This window comes from Chamaea fasciata, unplaced genomic scaffold (genome assembly GCF_029207755.1).
Source record: "Chamaea fasciata isolate MVZ Bird 193981 ecotype frontalis unplaced genomic scaffold, bChaFas1.0.hap1 SCAF_688, whole genome shotgun sequence".
In the NCBI taxonomy this organism is placed as follows: Eukaryota; Metazoa; Chordata; class Aves; order Passeriformes; family Sylviidae; genus Chamaea; species Chamaea fasciata.
In genome coordinates this window covers 16,008-34,053 of record NW_027094773.1, presented here as the reverse complement: position 1 = coordinate 34,053, position 18,046 = coordinate 16,008, and the positions used below count along the sequence as shown (strand labels likewise).

General features: G+C 64.3%; 1 protein-coding gene across 1 annotated transcript; it reads right to left on the bottom strand.

Annotated features, from left to right (window-relative positions):
* Positions 1 to 384: 384 nt before the first annotated feature.
* SMARCC2 (SWI/SNF related, matrix associated, actin dependent regulator of chromatin subfamily c member 2) lies at positions 385 to 16,832 on the bottom strand. Its single transcript, XM_066209149.1, is given in 42 exon segments — positions 385 to 505; positions 2,726 to 3,130; positions 3,714 to 4,020; positions 4,101 to 4,112; positions 4,114 to 4,143; positions 4,145 to 4,237; positions 4,332 to 4,373; positions 4,375 to 4,499; positions 4,599 to 4,746; positions 4,790 to 4,854; positions 4,968 to 5,138; positions 6,825 to 7,058; positions 7,061 to 7,082; positions 7,480 to 7,503; positions 7,505 to 7,543; positions 7,619 to 7,747; positions 7,976 to 8,068; positions 8,193 to 8,227; positions 8,230 to 8,329; positions 8,332 to 8,347; positions 10,173 to 10,199; positions 10,619 to 10,714; positions 10,797 to 10,868; positions 11,463 to 11,533; positions 11,535 to 11,594; positions 11,820 to 11,852; positions 11,933 to 11,997; positions 12,073 to 12,166; positions 12,169 to 12,199; positions 12,285 to 12,376; positions 12,378 to 12,401; positions 12,485 to 12,616; positions 12,694 to 12,755; positions 12,758 to 12,768; positions 12,851 to 12,920; positions 13,593 to 13,662; positions 13,758 to 13,850; positions 13,971 to 14,052; positions 14,345 to 14,394; positions 14,396 to 14,431; positions 16,409 to 16,528; positions 16,678 to 16,832. Coding segments are annotated over 42 exon segments (3,669 nt in total). The 5' UTR covers positions 16,789 to 16,832; the 3' UTR covers positions 385 to 428.
* Between the last annotated feature and the right edge of the window lie 1,214 nt (positions 16,833 to 18,046).

Here is an 18,046-nt window from a genome sequence, read left to right as displayed (position 1 = left end):
TTTCTTCCCGCCCCGGGGAAAACAACTTGGAATTTTTATTATTTTTTTTTTTTTCATCGGTTTTTTAAAAAAGAAATGAACAGAAAAAAAAAACCAAACAAACAAAAAAAAAAAAAAAAACCAAAAAAAATGAAACTAAAAAAGGGATGAAGAGGAGGAGGAGGAGGAGCTGGGAGAGGGGAAATGCCCATGTGCCAGGTGGGATCGGAGCTTGTCTCATAAATAACCGGGGAGGGGGACAGCAGGACCCCCACCCCCGGGAGACCAACACTTAAATAAAATCCGGGACAATCATAAAAAAATACCGAAGCTGGGAGGGGCTGGGGAGGGGCGGGGAGGGAGGAAGGTGATGATGATGATGATGGTGGCGGAGGGGAGGAGGACGGGGGGCGGTTTTTGGGGGGCGGGAGGGGCCGTCCAGGGGGGTCTCACTGCGTGGGGGGCACGGGGGTGGCCGTGCTGGGGGTGGGCACGATGGGCTCCGGCGGCAGGGGGGGGCCTTGGTCTGTGGGAGAGAAAATAACAACGGGGACACAAATGTCACAAACGCTGAGGGTGAGGAGGGGGCACAGAGAGCGCTGCCCCCTCTCACAGAATTCCACAGAATTCCACAGAATTCCACAGAACTGACAGGTTGGAAAAGAGTTTTGAGATCATCGAGTCTAACCCAGCCCTAACAGCTCAGCTAAACTGAGTGCCGCAGCCACAGCCAGGCTTGGTTTTTAGAAAGTGTGAAATATTCCAGTGCTGAGCAGAGAAATATTCCAGTGCTGAGCAGAGAAATATTCCAGTGTTGAACAGTGAAATATTCCAGTGCTGAGCAGAGAAATATTCCAGCACTGAACAGAGAAATATTCCAGTGCTGAACAGAGAAATATTCCAGCGCTGAACAGTGAAATATTCCAGTATTGAACCTGAACAGTGAAATATTCCAGTATTGAACAGTGAAATATTCCAGCGCTGAGCAGTGAAATATTCCAGCGCTGAACAGAGAAATATTCCAGCACTGAACAGAGAAATATTCCAGCGCTGAGCAGTGAAATATTCCAGCACTGAACAGAGAAATATTCCAGTGCTGAACAGAGAAATATTGCAGTGTTGAATAGTGAAATATTCCAGCACTGAACAGAGAAATATTCCAGTGCTGAGCAGTGAAATATTCCAGCACTGAACAGAGAAATATTCCAGTGTTGAACAGTGAAATATTCCAGCACTGAACAGAGAAATATTGCAGTGTTGAACAGTGAAATATTCCAGCACTCAACGGTGAAATATCCCAGTGCTTCACTGTAGCCCTGGTTCCGGCCTGAGATGTTCTCGTTTCTGAAATTCCTTTTTCCCCACAGAATTTTCTGCCTTAACCCAGAACATCTCAGGCACGAACCAGGCCGACACTTCATCACTTTTTCCATGAAAAACTTCCTAAATACCCCAACCTACATTTCCCTTGAGGCAGCCTGCGTCCTCTCCTCCTGTCAGCTGCTGCCTTTCCCCCCGCCCTCTGTGCCACCCTCCAACCTGCCCCTCCCGATCTTTTTCTGATCTTTGCGTTTTTGTAGTGGAGTTTCTGGTGGATTTTCAACAGAAGTGATGTCCTCTAAACTGCTCCCCTCTGGAGGAGGGGACAACTGATGGATTTCTGGTTTGTCGCTAGAACCACACTCACCCGTCAAGCTGAGTGAGTTTATTATGATTTGGGGTTTAAACAGGCTTTGGAATTTGTCCAGGGATTGGGGGATGAGAGTTAACACCTCTGTGACCTCAGTGGTCAACACACAAGTCCATCAATTTGTCCTTCCCCCAGGAAGGAACGTGTTATTTACAAAAGAAATAATAACAAATTTGGTTTCGTCACCAGCTCCAGGAGAAACGTGAAGAAAGATCAGAAGGCTGAAAAAACCAGGGGCGACGTTGGTCACTTTGTCTGCCGCTCTGATTCTCAGCCTTCTGACTGTCTCCAGTTTTTACTGGAGCTTTCTCGAGGTTTAAATATAAAAAATACTGGTGGTTTTTGGAAACAACGTTCTTTCTAGAGGGGAAGGACAAAGTGATGGAGTTGTGAGCTGGCCACCGGGGCCAGAGAAGTTGGTCCTTTCGTCCCCCAATCCTTGATCAGATTCCAAACCCTATTTAAACCCCGAATCATAATAAACCTCCTTCTTTTCCTCGCTTCAACCGGACTGTGAGTGTCGTGAACAGCGACAATTGTCCAGAATCTATTTAAATCGAGGTCGAAAATAAACTGTCTCCTCCTAAGTTTTCCTTGCATGTTGATTATTGTGTATATAACTACAGTCAGAAATATTAAAAATATAGAAATATAGGAATATTGGAATATAGGAATATAGAGCTTTCCTTCTGACAAAGTGTATATAAATAGTCAGAAATATTAAAACAGAGAAATATAGAAATAGAAATATAGAAATATGGAGCTTTCCCTTCTGACAAAGGGTATATAAACAGAGTCAGAAATATTAAAATATAGAAATATAGAAATACAGGAATATAGAAATACAGGAATATAGATAAACAGAAAAAACAGAAACACAGAAATGCAGAGCTTTCCTGCCCGACCTTCTGCCGCCCGCCTCGTCCTTTGTGTGTCCCAATCAGCGCCAAAACCTTGACGCGCCCCCTCTGTCTGCCCTGACCGTGCGCGTGTCCCCGCGTTACCTGCAGCCCCCGCCCGCCCCACAGACACACGCAGCCCCCCGCGGTTCCTCACCTGTCAGGCTGGGCAGGAGGCTCCCCTGCACGGCGGCCACGATGGCGGGGCTGTGCGCGGCGGCCGAGCCCCCCGGGCCGGCGGGGTGGGCGTTTGGGGGGCAGCCCCCCCCACCCCCGGCATGCTGCCGCCCAGGGCCCCCGTGCGGGTTAGCGGGGAAGGGGGTCGCAGCGAGGGGGGTTAGCCATGCTCGGGGTGACGGGGGGCAACACGAAGGGCAGGCCCGCGCTGGCATTACCGGGCACGGCCGACGAGGGGTGGCCCATGCTGCTGCTGCCGGTGCTGCTGCCCGCCGCCGGTGCTGCTGCCGCCGGTGCTGCCGGTGCTGCTGCCGCCGCCCAGGGTCACCGCCAGGCTCTGCTGAGACGGCAGCGGCGGCTGCTGGCCCGGGAACGGGGCCGGGGGCTGCGGGACAGAGGGGGGAGAGCCCCGGTGAGACCCCCGGCCATGGGGGGAGAGGGGGACAGCAGTGGGGAGAGCACCGGTGAGACCCCCGGCCATGGGGGCAGAGGGGACAGCAGTGGGGAGAGCCCCGGTGAGACCCCCCGGCCATGGGGGGCAGAGGGGACAGCAGTGGGGAGAGCCCCGGTGAGACCCCCAGCCATGGGGGGGAGAGGGGACAGTGGTGGGGAGAGCCCTGGTGAGACCCCGGCCATGGGGGGGAGAGGGGGACAATGGTGGGGAGAGCCCCGGTGAGACCCCCGGCCATGGGGGGAGAGGGGGACCAGCGGTGGGGAGAGCCCCGGTGAGACCCCCCAGCCTGATCCAGGCACCAGTGGGGGAGAAGGGGACAGCACCCCTGAGACCCCCAGTGTGATCCAGTCACCCCCTGGGGCTGGGGCTGTGGGGAGGAGCGACCCTGAGACCCCATGTGAGACCCCCACCCTTATCCAGCCAGCCTCTGGAGCTGGGGCTGTGGGGAGAGTGGTGGTGAGACCCCCACCCACCCCAGCACTGTGGGAACCCCCCCACGACCCCCCGGACTGACCGTGCGTGCCGGCCGGGGGCTCCGGGGGGCGCGGCGGCGGCTGCGGCGGGGGGCGCCCCGGGCAGGGGGCTGCCCCACGGGCTCGGCGGGGCCCACCATGGCGGGGGCGGGCAGCGGGTGGGCGGCGGGGGCCAGGGGGGGCGGCGGGCAGGGGCTGCGCCCCGGGGGGCAGCGGGGGCTGCTGCTGCTGCTGCTGCTGCTGCAGGTGCTGGAAGTGCTGCTGCCGGGCTCGCATCTCGGCGTACTTCAGCTGCTCCATGTGGAAGGCCTGGCGGTCGGCCAGCAGCTGCTGCCGCTGGTATTCCAGCTGGAGGGACAGCGGGGAGGGCTCAGCGGGGCGCGCGGGGCTGGGGGACAGGCGGCTGGCCCCCTCCCCCGGGCACTCACGGCCTCGCGCTCCGCGGTCCATGATGGTCTCCAGCTCCTCGAAAGTGCCGCAGTTTGATCTCCAGCTTCTTCATCTGCGTCTCCACCAGCAGCGCCACCAGCGACTTGATCTTGCGCTCCTCCACGGCCGCCAGGTGCTGCCAGGGGGACGGCGGGGGCGGGGTCGGAGGTGACACCTGGAGCGTGTCCCCCCCAGCCCGCCTCCCAGCCCAGCCCGGTGCTGCCCCTCACCTTGGCCTTGACGGCGGCGGCGGCCAGCGCGGCAGCGGCGGCCCGTGGACAGGTTCCCCTCGCCGATGTCCCGCTCCACCTTGGCCTTGCGCTCGCCCTCGGGCTCCGGGGGCTCCTTGGGCGCCTCGTCCGGCCCCTCCTTCACCTCCTTGTCCTTCTCAGGCTCACCTGCGGGCAGGCGGGGGCCGGGTCAGCAGCGCCGTGGGCGGCTCGGCGTCCCCGCGGCCCCCGCCGGGTCCGCGCTCACCTGCGCTGTCCCCCCGTCACCCTTGTCGGGCTCCTTGTCGCCCTCGGCCTCCTTGCCCTTCTCCTCCTCCTTCTTGGGCGTTTCCCCGGCTTTCCTCCTTGGCCTCCTCCTCGGCGCTGCCATCCCGGGGCTCCCTGGGGAAGGCCCGGCCCGGTGGGTGCCCAAGCCCTGCCCTGTTTACCCGCAGACCCCCAGCCCAGAACCCTTTTACCTTCGCCTCCTTCTTGTCCTCGGCCGGCTGCGCCTCTGCCCGCGCCTCCTCGGCCCCGCTCTCCTCTGGGGACACAGACCGGGGCTCAGACCGCGGTGTCACCCCCCCAGAGCCCCCCGGTGTCACCCCCCCCCGGCCTCCGCTCTCTCCTCTGGGGACACAGACCGGGGCTCAGGACCGCGGTGTCACCTGCGCTCGGGCTCGTCCGAGGCGGTGCCGGCGATGCCGCTGCTCTCCAGCCCGAAGGCGGGGTCGGCCTTGCCCGTCACCTTGGCCGCCTCCTCCACCTTGCGCACGTGGGCCTCCACCAGCGCCGTGGGCACCTCCTCCTTCATCTTGGAGAACTCCTCTGCGGGGAGGGAATCCTCAGCGGGAGCCCCAGAGGAGCCGGGAGTCCCCCTGGGAGCCCACCCTGCGCCCCCCAGCCCCGCACTGTCCCGGCTGGCTGTGGAATGTTCTGGAAGGCTCATGTCACCTCCCTGGAGCTGTTCTGTGACCCCAGAGGGGATCTCCACAGGACTTGGTTGTGTCCCCATGCTCCTCGTCCCTCTCCCCATCAGACTCACCCCTGTAGGGCATCCTGTAGGATTCAGCCTCCATTTCCCTACAGGAACCCCTTTCAGACTCTAGCCCTGTTCCCATGTTCCTCATCCCATCTCCTGATCCTATTTCCCTGTAGGAACCCCTATAGGATCACCCCTTGTCCCCATGGTTCCTCATCCCATCTCCTGATCCCATTTCCCTGTAGGAACCCCTATAGGATCACCCCTTGTCCCCATGTTCCTCATCCCATCTCCTGATCCCATTTCCCTGTAGGAACCCCTATAGGATCACCCCTTGTCCCCATGTTCCTCATCCCATCTCCTGATCCATTTCCTGTAGGAACCCCTATAGGTACATGCCTTGTCCCCATGTTCCTCATCCCATTTCCCTGTAGGACATCCCATAGGACTCAGCCCTTCTCCCAGCCGGAGTCTTCCCATCTCCCCGCAGAACTCCTATAGGGCTCATCCCATCTTCCCCACAGGATCCATCCCACCCCACCGCAGCATTCCCCACAGAAGTCACCCCACCGTCCCACAGGATCTTGTCCCCCTTCCTGTAAGACTCACCCTATAGAACTCCCTATAGGACTCATCCCGTTCCCTTACAGAGCTCCCTATAAAACTCCTTGAAGAGCCCCTTCCATCCTCCTACAGGAACCCTTATAGGACTCGCCCCTCTCCCAGAGAATTCATTTCTGTCCCCGTAATTCTGTCGGCCTGCAGAGCTCACACCCATCCTATAGAACCCCCATGGGATTTGTCCCTCTTCCCATGAAACTCACCCTGTCCTCCCTCCAGAACTCCCTGTAGGACTCATCCATTCTCCTGCAGGATTCCCTACAGTCCATCCCTTTCCCTATAGGACTCCTCCCTGTCCCCACAGCCCCTGTCCCCTCTCCCTATTGGATTCATTCCTTTTCCTACAGGACTCACCCCACTCCCCACAGTCCCCATCCCCTCTCCCTATAGGACTCATCCCTCTCCCCACACTCCCCGTCCCCTCTCTCCCCCCACTCCCCATCCCCTCTCCCCCCACTCCCCGTCCCCCTCTCCCCGCACTGCCCGTCCTCCCCTCTCCCCCCACTCCCCGTCCCCTCTCCCCACACTCCCCATCCCTCTCCCCCCACTCCCCGTCCCCTCTCCCGCACTCCCCGTCCCCTCTCCCCGCACTCCCCGTCCCCTCTCCCCGCACTCCCCCGTCCCCTCTCCCCGCACTCCCCGTCCCTCTCCCGGCACTCCCCGTCCCTCTCCCCGCACTCCCCGTCCCCTCTCCCACACTCCCCGTCCCCTCTCCCCGCACTCCCCGTCCCCTCTCCCCGCACTCCCCGTCCCCTCTCCCGGCACTCCCCGTCCCCTCTCCCCGCACTCCCCGTCCCCTCTCCCACACTCCCCGTCCCCTCTCCCCCGCACTCCCCCCGTCCCCTCTGACCCGCGACATCTGCCCGTCCCCCAGCCCCCCCAGCCCCGCCGCCCAGGCCCCGGGGCGTTACCCAGGGCCGACTTGGCGGCGGCCGAGGCCACGCGCGGATCCACCACGGAGGCCAGGAAGGCCACGGTGCTCATGACGGGGTTGCCCGACTGGCTGAAGGGGATGGGCTGGTAGGCCAGGGGCCCCAGCGACGCCTCCGAGTCCTCCAGGTAGGGATCCTCGATGGGCAGGCGCAGGAAGTGCAGGATTGCACTCGTCCTGCGTGCGGCTGCCACGTGCTCCGACACCTTGTTCAGTCGTCCTTGTACATCTCCAGGGCCTGCGGGCCGGGGGGACAGCAGTCAGCGGGGTCACGGAGTCACGGGATGCGCAGGTTGGAAGAGACCGTCCAGATCACCGAGTCCAACCCAGCCGCCAACACCTCGACCAGATCACGGCATGGAGTGTCACACCCAGGGACGGTGACCCCACCACTACCTCCCCGTGCAGACCCTTCCAGTATTTGATCGCTCTTTCAGTGCAAAACCTAACTTCCTACGATCATCCAACCTGTATTTCCCTTGCCGACGCAGCTTAAGACTGCATCGGCAGCTTAAGGCTGCGTCCAGCAGCCTTGTCCCCACATCCCCTGTCCCCACATCTCCTGACCCCATGTCCCCTGTCCCCACACCCTCTGTCCCCCACAATCCCCCGGTCCCCAGTGTCCCCTCGGTCACCTCCAGCAGCAGCAGCGTCTCCTGCTTCCGTCCACTCCCGCGTGGCGCTGGCGGCGGCTTTGCTCTGCGGCAGGAAATTCGGGGTGAGGGGCAGCAGGCGGGTGGGCCGGGCCCGGGCCCGGGGTGGCGCGTCACCCACCTTGGAGGGGACGTTCTTCTTGGTGTACATGTCGGTGCGCAGCCCGAAGTTCTGCATGTCGGCCGGCTTCTCCTTGCCCTTCTCGGGGAAGTTCAGCATCTGCTGCGAGGCCGAGGTGGGCTGCTGCTGCTGGGGGAGAGGGGACACGCTGGGCCGGGGCCGCGGGGCGGGACGTCGGCGTGTCCCTCCTCCCCGTCTGTCCCGGAGGAGCCTTCGGTGTGTCACGGTGTCGCGGTGTCCCCATCCCCGGGGGCGGGGCGGCATGCGAGGGGCAGGAGGAGGAGGAGGAGGAGGAGGAGGGAAGGAGCCTTCCTCGGCCCAGCGGCGGGGGGGCACGGACCCCAAGGAGCCGCCTACCAGCTCCGGCTTGCCCTTCACCGTCTCGCTGACCAGCTCCTCGATCTCTTTGCTCTTGCGGCCCGTCTTGGCGTCGCCGTCGCTCTGCCGGCCCTGAGGCACGGATCGAAGCTGTGCATCCCCACCCCCCGCCCCACCCCGCGCCCGGCCCCCGCGGGGACCGGGGGGCGGCAGGGGGGGTCGCGGCTGGGCGGGCCGGCCGCCCCCCGGCACCCACCTGGGGCGTCTTGGGCTGCAGCGGCACCAGCCCCGAGGCGTGTCGGCCAGCACGTGGAAGTGCGAGGTGGGCGGGGGGCCCATGGGCGTGGGCCGGCTCTCGGCGTCCACCTGGTAGTTGATGAGGCCCCCACTGCTCTCAGGAAGGCGTGGACCCTGCGGGGAGCCGGGGTCAGAGCCCGCGGGAGCGGCGCGGTGTGACACTGACCACCCCATCACCCACCAGTGCCACAGTGCTAACTGACCACTCCTATCCTATTGTCACCGGGGTCAGAGCCCGCGGGAGCGGCGCGGTGTGACACTGACCACCCAGCGTGGTGTGACACTGACCACCCAGCGCGGTGTGACACTGACCACCCAGCACAGAGTGACACTGACCACCCAGCATGGTGTGACACTGACCACCCAGCGCGGTGTGACACTGACCACCCAGCGTGGTGTGACACTGACCACCCAGCGTGGAGTGACACTGACCACCCAGCACAGAGTGACACTGACCACCCAGCACAGAGTGACACTGACCACCCAGCGTGGTGTGACACTGACCACCCAGTGTGGAGTGACACTGACCACCCCTGTCCCATTGTCACTGGGGTCAGAGCCCGCAGGAGCGGCGCGGTGTGACACTGACCACCCAGCGCGGTGTGACACTGACCACCCAGCACAGAGTGACACTGACCACCCAGCACAGAGTGACACTGACCACCCAGCATGGTGTGTCACTGACCACCCAGCGCGGTGTGACACTGACCACCCAGCACGGAGTGACACTGACCACCCAGCACAGAGTGACACTGACCACCCAGCACAGAGTGACACTGACCACCCCTGTCCCATTGTCACTGGGGTCAGAGCCCGCGGGAGTGGTGCGGTGTGACACTGACCACCCAGTGTGGAGTGACACTGACAACCCAGCACAGAGTGACACTGACCACTCAGCGTGTTGTGACACTGACCACGCCAGCGTGGTGTGACACTGACAACCCAGCAGAGTGACACTGACCACCCAGTGTGGAGTGACACTGACAACCCAGCACAGAGTGACACTGACCACTCAGCGTGTGTGACACTGACCACCCCCGTCACCCACCAGTGCCACGGTGCCAACTGACCACTTGTGTCCCACTGGCACCGGGGTCACAGCCTGCTGGACTGGCATGGGCAGTGCGGTGTGACACTGACCACAACACTGGACCCCCACCAGTGCCAGCGTGCCACACCTTTGGTGTGACCCCCCCAATGCCACTGGCACTACTGCTGTCACCCCTGGGGTGCCAAAATGATCCCCCTGCCCCAGCGGCACCGGATCCCTGCCAAGCCTGGGGTGCCACGCTGACCCCTCGCCACCCACGGGGTGCCATGCTGACCCCCAGCCCCACAGCACCAGCCCCCGGGGCAGCACTGGGGTGCCAAACCAACCCCTCAACACCACCGGCACCAGTCCCGTTACACTGCGGTGCCAAACCAACGCCGAAATGCCACAAACACCAGCCCCCTGGCACACTGGGGTGCCACCCCAGCCCCCTGGCACAGCAGGGTCCCCAGCCCCTGTCCCCCCGGGGTCCCCAGCTCCTGTCCCCCTGGGGTTCCCAGCTCTGTCCCCAGTCCCCTGGCACAGCAGGGTTCCTTGTCCTCAGCCCTGTCCCCAGTCAGACACACTCCATGATGGCGCAAACGTCCCCGGCCCTGTCTCTGTCCCCTGTCCCCATCCCTGTCCCCGTCCCCAGCCCTGTCCCCTGATCCCATCCCCGTCCCCTGCCCCTTGCCCCCATCCCTGTCCCCACGCACACGCATGATGGCGCCCACGTCCCATCCCTGTCCCATGTCCCTGTCCCTATCCCTGTCCCCAGCGCTGTCCCCATCCCTGCCCCCAGTCCTGACCCCTGTCCCTGTCCCCATCCCTGTCCCTATCCCTGTCCCCAGTCCTGTCCCCTGTCCCTGTCCCCATCCCTGTCCCGTCCCCAGCTCTGTCCCCACGCACCGCATGATGGCGCACATGTCCCGGCCCCTGCCCCCTGTCCCTGTCCCCATCCCTGTCCCCTGTCCCCATCCCTGTCCCCAGCCCTGTCCCCAGCCCTGTCCCAGCCCCGTCCCCTGTCCCCAGCCCTGTCCCCATCCCTGTCCCCAGCCCTGTTCCCTGTCCCCAGCCCCGTCCCCTGACCCCATCCCTGTCCCCAGCCCTGTCCCCATCCCTGTCCCCTGTCCCCATCCCTGTCCCCAGCCCTGTCCCCATCCCTGTCCCCTGTCCCCATCCCTGTCCCCAGCCCTGTCCCCATCCCTGTCCCCAGCCCCGTCCCCTGTCCCCAGCCCTGTCCCCATCCCTGTCCCCAGCCCTGTTCCCTGTCCCCAGCCCCCGTCCCCTGACCCCATCCCTGTCCCCAGCCCTGTTCCCAGCCCTGTCCCCACGCACCGCATGATGGCGCACACGTCCCGGCCAGGTTGCGGCGGCAGGCCGTGGAGGTCAGGTACTCCTGCGGGTTCAGGCGGTACGTGTCGATCATGAAGTTGCGGTAGGCCAGGTATCTGTGGGGGGCACGGGGGGGGCTCAGCGCCGGCCACGGCCCCGGGGGGGCACCGGGGAGGGACAGAGGGGGTCTGGCCTCACATCTCGGGGGTCTTGGATTTGTTCTTGCCGTTGAAGAACTCGGGCAGGGCGCGGCGCTCGATGGCGTGGACGCTGCGGGAGGAGAGGAGAGGAGAGGAGAGGAGAGGAGAGGAGAGGAGAGGAGAGGAGAGGAGAGGAGAGGAGAGGAGAGGAGAGGAGAGAGGAGAGGAGAGGAGAGAGGAGAGGAGAGGAGAGGAGAGGAGAGGAGAGGAGAGGAGAGGAGAGGAGAGGAGAGGAGAGGAGAGGAGAGGAGAGGAGAGGAGAGGAGAGGAGAGGAGAGGAGAGGAGAGGAGAGGAGAGGAGAGGAGAGGAGAGGAGAGGAGAGGAGAGGAGGAGAGGAGAGGAGAGGAGAGGAGAGGAGAGGAGAGGAGAGGAGAGGAGAGGAAGAGGAGAGGAGAGGAGAGGAGAGGAGAGGAGAGGAGAGGAGAGGAGAGGAGAGGAGAGGAGAGGAGAGGAGAGGAGAGGAGAGGAGAGGTAGAGGAGAGGAGAGGAGAGGAGAGGAGAGGAGAGGAGAGGAGAGGAGAGGAGAGAGAGGAGAGGAGAGGAGAGGAGAGGAGATGGAGAGGAGAGGAGAGGAGAGGAGAGTCGAGAGAGAGGAGGCTCAGCTCGGGAGGAGCCTCCTCATCCTCAGGCGATGAAGGGCGGCTCAGGAGCCCGTGGCTGTACCTGTTGTAGTCGAACCAGGCGGCGTAGCTGGGGATGATGATGTGGTGGGTCTGCTCCGTCACGTTGTCCTCAGTGCAGGTCGGGGTTCTTGGCCTGCTCCCCTTTGCTGCCCGTGCCGTTCTCCTCCTCGTCCTGCCCCGCAGAGCGGCACCCCATGGGCAAAGGGGACCCCCTCAGCGCCCTTCATCATCCTCACCCACGGCAGGATGAGACCAAGGGCCCCGGCTGCAGCCCCAGGGGTGAGGGGAAGGGCAGAGAAAGGAGCGTTTTTGTACCCAAGACAGGGACAAGGGATGAGAGAGAGAACCAGGGTGATGATGAAGCAAAGGTGCTGGGAACACCTTTCCCTGGGCTCACCTTGCCAGCTGTCTCCATGCTCTCGTCTTCCTGCTCATCTGGAAGGGAGGACAGGGGTGTGTTTGGGCACTGCCAGGCCGGGGCTCCCGGGGCTCTGCTGTGGCTCCTCACACTCACCCCAGGTCTGTCATGGTGCCCCCCTTGACGGGCGCCGACTCCGAGTCCTTCTTGGTGTTGACTGTGGGGGGGATGGAAAATGGTGCTGAGCACCCCGGGGACCCCTCCCCACGCCGCTGGGGACCCCCACACTGACCTGTTTTGGGCAGGGTGACCTCCTCCACGTTGGGGACGGGCGAGGGCTCGTCCATGTCCTTGGTCAGGTCCTCCTGCTCCTCCTCGCCGGTGCCCGCCGCTTGGATTTGTTGTAAGGGGTGGAGGGTCTGCCAAGGGAGAGACCCCCACCCCGGTCACCACTGAGCCCTGGGGCTGAGCTCCCCCAGAGCCCCCCAGAGCCCCCCGGCTCACCCCTTCTTGGCGTTCTTCTTCTTGGCCTCGGGGGTGGGCGACGGGGAGGGCGAGCGCTTCCTCTTCTTGTAGTTGCCTCCCTTCTTGTCCCGCCCGGTCCGAGTCGGGGCTGTTCACCTGGGGGGCACCGTGGGGGTCCAGCTGAGCGGGCTGAGATCCCCCCCAGGACCCCTCCCGAGGGGCTCTGAGCTGGCTCTGACCTCGTCCGTCAGCGTCTTGGCCGAGATCTTCTTCCTGCGGGTGACGGGGCTCTTCTCGTCCGTCACCTCGTAATCCTCCTCGTTCATCCACTCGTTGAAGGTGTCCGTGTCCAGGATCCACTTGGCGTGCACCTGCGGGGCAGGGGGTGGCTCAGGCCAGGCACGGGGGGCTCCGGCTGCCCCCCAAACCTGGGGGTCCCCCCCGGTACCTTGCGGGGTTTCTCCGGGGTCGGGGGATCCTCCACGGACGCCTCGATCTCGCTGGCGGGATCCAGGTGTCGTAGCTGGGGGAGGAAAGGGTTAAAGTGGCACACCCACAGGGATTTGGGGGGACAGGGGGTGCCCAAAATCTTCATCCCCCCTCACCTGTCGGGGTAGTACCCCCAGTGCAGCAGCACCTGCTTGTCACGCTTCATGACAGGCCGGACCCACTCCTCTGCGGGACACACGGACTGAGCACGGATCCTCGGGTGCTCCAGCCCCCCAGAACCCCAAAAACCCAAACCCCCCTCCTCCTGCACCCACCACCTTCCTCTGACCCCCAAAACCCCAAAAACCCCAAACCCCCCTCCTCCTGCACCCACCACCTTCCTCTGACCCCCAAAACCCCAAAAAAACCCCCCAAGCCCCCTCTTCCTGCACCCACCACCTTCCTCTGACCCCCAAAACCCCAAAAAACTCCCCAAACCCCCCTCCTCCTGCACCCACCACCTTCCTCTGACCCCCAAAACCCCAAAAAACCCCCCAAGCCCCCTCTTCCTGCACTCACCACCATCCTCTGACTCCCCAAAACCCCAAAAAACCCCCCAAACCCCCCTCCTGCACCCACCACCTTCCTCTGACCCCCAAAACCCCAAAAAAACCCCCAAACCCCCCTCCTCCTGCACCCACTACCTTCCTCTGACCCCCAAAACCCCAAAAAACCCCCAAGCCCCCTCTTCCTGCACCCACCACCTTCCTCTGACCCCCAAAACCCCAAAAAAACCCCCCAAACCCCCCTCCTCCTGCACCCACTACCCTTCCTCTGGAGCCCCAAACTCCCCTCCTGCCCCCACCTTCCTCTGGCCCCCCCTTGTGACCCCCCAAACCCCTCTCCTCCTGCCCCCACCTTCCTCCAGGTTCCCGGGCACGGGGCAGACGATGTGGGACGCGTTGCTCTTGTCCTCGGTCACGGTGCCCTGTGACATGCAGGGGGACAAATCCAGGGATAAATCCGGGATGAGGCCTCGGCTGAGCCCCCCCGCGCCCCCCCAGCCCGGCACTGCCACCCCACCTGGTGCCTCTTGACGATGTCCTTGAGCTTCCCCAGCAGTTTGGGCTCGATCTCCTGGTGCAGGAAGATGTTGGGCCGAGCCAGGCAGTTGTTCTGAGGGGGGAAAAAGGGAGAGAGGAGAGCTGTGAGCTGAGGATGGGGGGCACACATCTGGGGGGAGGAGGGGGGCTCCCGGGGTTGGGGTGGGGGGCTCAGGGTTGTGGGGGGTCTCACCTGCACCAGGGATTTCTCGATGGTCATGAACATCTCCACGTTGCGGTCCATGCGCGAGGGATTCTGGAAATCGAAACGCCGCCTTATTGGAAGAAAAGAGCGACTCTCATGAAAGCCACAGCTCAGGTCTCCTGCTCAGCACCCCGAATTTGGGGACGGGGGAGGGGGGGGGGCAGTGGGGAACGTGTGGGACCCCAGCAGGGTCCACAGTGACAAGGGGGGCGGGGGGACACGTCCCAGCGCCTGTTTGCTCTGGAGGTGACAGCCCCACAAGCGCCCCCACCCCCAGCCAAGGGCACCCCGGGGTGTTCCCCACCCCAAACGCCCCCCCCAGGGACCCCCAGAGACCCCGATGGGTGCAGGAGGGTGCTCACCATCCTTGGTCGCTCTTGAATTTATAGGCGGCTGCCAGGATGTGGCACAGGGCTCCCCCCCGCCTTGAAATCCAGGAAGCATTTGATCTGGAACGGGACATGGGGTCAGGGGGACAGGGACACCGCCCTGCCGGGGGGACAGCTGCTCCTCGGGGTGCCAACCCCTTGTCTGGGTGACGTCCCCTCCCTAGGGTGACATCCCCTTGTCTGGGTAACATCCCCATGTGTGGGTGACATCTCCTTGTCTGGGTGACACCCCCACGTCTGGGTGACATCCCCATGTCTGGGTGACACCCCCACGTCTGGGTGACATCCCCATGCCTGGGTGACATCCCCTCCTTAGGGCGACATCTCTTTGTCTGGGTGACACCCCCATGTCTGGGTGCCATCCCCATGTCTGGGTGACACCCCCATGTCTGGGTGACACCTCCATGTCTGGGAGACATCTCCATGTCTGAGTGACACCCCCATGTCTGGGTGACGTCCCCTCCCTAGGGTGACATCCCCCTTGTCTTGGGTGCCATCCCCATGTCTGGATGACACCACTATGTCTGGGTGATATCCCCTCCTTAGGGTGACATCTCTTTGTCTGGGTGACGTCTCCATGTCTGAGTGACACCCCCATGTCTGGGTGCCACCCCCATCTCTGGGTGACATCCCCTTGTCAGGGTGACATTTCCCTGTCAGGGTGACACACCCTCATTAGGGTCCCATCTCCTCTCCCAGCCGCCACCACCTTGGGTGGCTCTGTCCCCAAGCTGGGATGGAGTCCCTGCAGTGATGTGGCACTGTCCCCAACTGGGGCCCTGTCCCTTTGTGGGGACACTGTCCCCAGGTCCTTTGGGGGCTGTCCTGGGCTCCCTGGGGCAGTGTCCCCTGGTCCTCGGGGTTCTGTCCCTTTGTGGGGACACTGTCCCCAGGTCCTCTGGGGGCTGTCCTGGGCTCCCTGGGGCAGTGTCCCCTGGCTGAAGCCCTGTCCTGGTGTTGGGGTGTCCCTTTTTGGGACACTGCTCCTGGCAGGGCTCTGTCCCTGCTGGTAAAACTGTCCCTGTGCGGGGACACTGTCCCTGGTCCTTGGGGACAGCTCCCAGTGTCCCAAGGTCCCTGGCACTGTCCCCAGCATGTCCCTGAGCGGGGCACTGGCACTGGCTGCTGTCCATGGTCAGCTGCTGTCCCCGAGTCACCCAAAGGCTGAACGGTGTCACCAAGGCCGTGCTGCCCCTGCTCAGGGCTGTGTCCCCAGCTCACGGTCCCCAGGTATGGGGGGCTGTCCCTGCTCGGAGTTTTGGGGACACTGGGGACACTCAGGACCTTGTCCCTGGTCGTCACTGTCCTTGTCCCCTTTTCACTGGGGCTCTGCCCCAAGGTTTGGGGTGATGGTTCTGCGTATCTGGGGTGCTGTTCCCATTCAGGCCTTGTCCCCACCTCGCTGGGCCCCTGTCCCTGGGTGCTGTCCCCACTCAGGGCCTTGTCCCCTGTTCTTTGGGGCCTTTTTCGGGGTCTCTGGGGCCTCGTTCTCCCCCAGCTTTATCCCCAGGTTTTTGGGGCGCTGCCCGTGGGTCATTGGGGCCTGTCCCAGGGTCATCGGGGCCTGTCCCCAGGCCTTTGGGGCACTGCCCCTGCTCAGCAGGGTCACCAGGGCCACGTCCCCAACACACTGGGGCTGTCCCTGGTCACCAGGGCTGTCCCCAACCCACCGGGGCTGTCCCCATCCCACCAGGGCCAGGTCCCCAACCCACCGGGGCTGTCCCCATCCCACCGGGGCCACGTCCCCAACCCACCGGGGCTGTCCCTGGTCACCGGGGCCACGTCCCCATCCCACCGGGGCCGTCCCCGGTTATCAGGGCCACGTCCCCATCCCTGCGCGCTGCTGTCCCCGTGTCTTTGAGGCGCTCTCCCCAACCTGGGCTTTGTCCCCCGTCCTCCGGGGCTCTTCCCCGGCTCACGCCCGGCCCACGAGGCTCCATCCCCGCACCTCTGGGGCCCCGTCCGTGCCCGGAGCCCGGTCCCCAGGTCCCCGCGTGTCCCCCGCGCCGTGTCCCCGCGTGTCCCCGCGGCTCTCACCGGCAGCTTGGTGAGGGGCGCGTTGCTGACGTGCTTCCCGAACACCTCCTCCTGGAACTGCAGCAGCTGCACCACCAGGCTCGACAGCGACTTGTTGGTGGGGGGCTCGGCCTGGATGTACTGCGGGGCCCGGGGCTCAGCGCGGCCGCCGGGGCCGCTGAGGGGAGCCAGGGAGGGAGGGGGGGGGCGCGATGGCGGCGGCGGCGGCGCCGTGACAGGCCGGGCCCGGCGGGGCGGCGGCGGCCCCCCGCGCGGTTCCGAGGACCTACCTTCTTGTAGTTCTTGCCCAGCCAGAGGCGCACGTTGTCGAACTGGCTGACGGTGTCCGAGGCCTCGTAGTACTTGACGTTGGGGCCGCCGTCCTTCTTCCGCACCGCCATCTTGAGCGGGCCGGGCCGCGCCGCCGCCTCCGCCCGCCGCTGCCGCCCCCTGCCGGCCCCGCGCCGCCACTGCCGCGCCCGCCGCCGCCGCCGCCGCTCGCCGGCCCCGAGCGCGCTCGCTGTCCCCAACCCCGGTCACCGTCCCCGCTCCCGGTCGCTGTCCCCAATCCCGGCGCTGTCCCCAATCCCGGGCGCTGTCCCCGCTGTCCCCGCCGCTCGCACCGGCCCCGGTCGCTGTTACGGCCCCGCCGCCCCCCTTTGGCGCTCTCCCGTTCCCGCACTGCCGCCCCCGCTGCCGCCCCCTGGCGGTGTCGCTCCCGCACTGCCGCCCCCGCCGCTCCCGCCCGGGGTTCCCGGTCTTGGTCGCTGTTCCCGGTCCCCCCCCGGTGTTCTCAGTCCCGGTCACTGTTCCCGGTCCCCCCCTGGTGTTCCCGGTCCCGGTCACTGTTCCCAGTCCCCCCCCGGCCGGTGTTCCCGGTCCCGGTCGCTGTTCCCGGTCCCGGTCGCTGTTCCCGCTCCCCCCGGTGTTACCGGTCCCGCACCGCCGCCCCCCCGATCGTTGTTCCCGGCCTGGATCGCTGTTCCCAACCCCACCACCCCCGTTCCACCGCCCGCCGCCGGTCCCGCCGCGCCCGCCACCGCCTCCTGCTGGTCCCGCTCCCGCCGCTCCCGTCGTCCCCGGGCGTTGTTCCCGGCCCCGGGCGCTGCTCCGGGCCCCGAGGCCCCGCTCCACCGCCCGCAGGTGTGACAAGAGAGGCGAGACAAGGAGAAACGGGTTCAAATCGAAGGAGATCGGGTTTGGGTGGGATATGGGGAAGAAATTCCTCCCTGTGAGGGGCTGGAATGGATTTCCCAGGGCAGCTGTGGCTGCCCCATCCCTGGAGATGCTCCAGGCAGGGTTGGACGGGGGTGGGAGCAGCCTGGGATGGGGGAAGGTGTCCCTGCCCGGGGCAGCAGCGGGAAATCGAGGAGCCCCGGAGCGGCACGGGGCACCGAGAGCCGGGAACGGAGCTCCAACCACCGGGCAAAGAGCACCGGGCGCTGAAAACCGCGCACCGAGCACCGGGCACTGAACACCAGGCACCGAGCACTGGGCACTGAGCACCGGGCACCGGGTACTGACACCGGGCACTGAACACCGGGCACTGAACAACGCACACCGAGCACTGGGCACTGAACACCGGGCACTGAAAGCCGGACACCGAGCACCGGGCATTGACACCGGGCACTGAACACCGGGCACTGAAAGCCGGACACT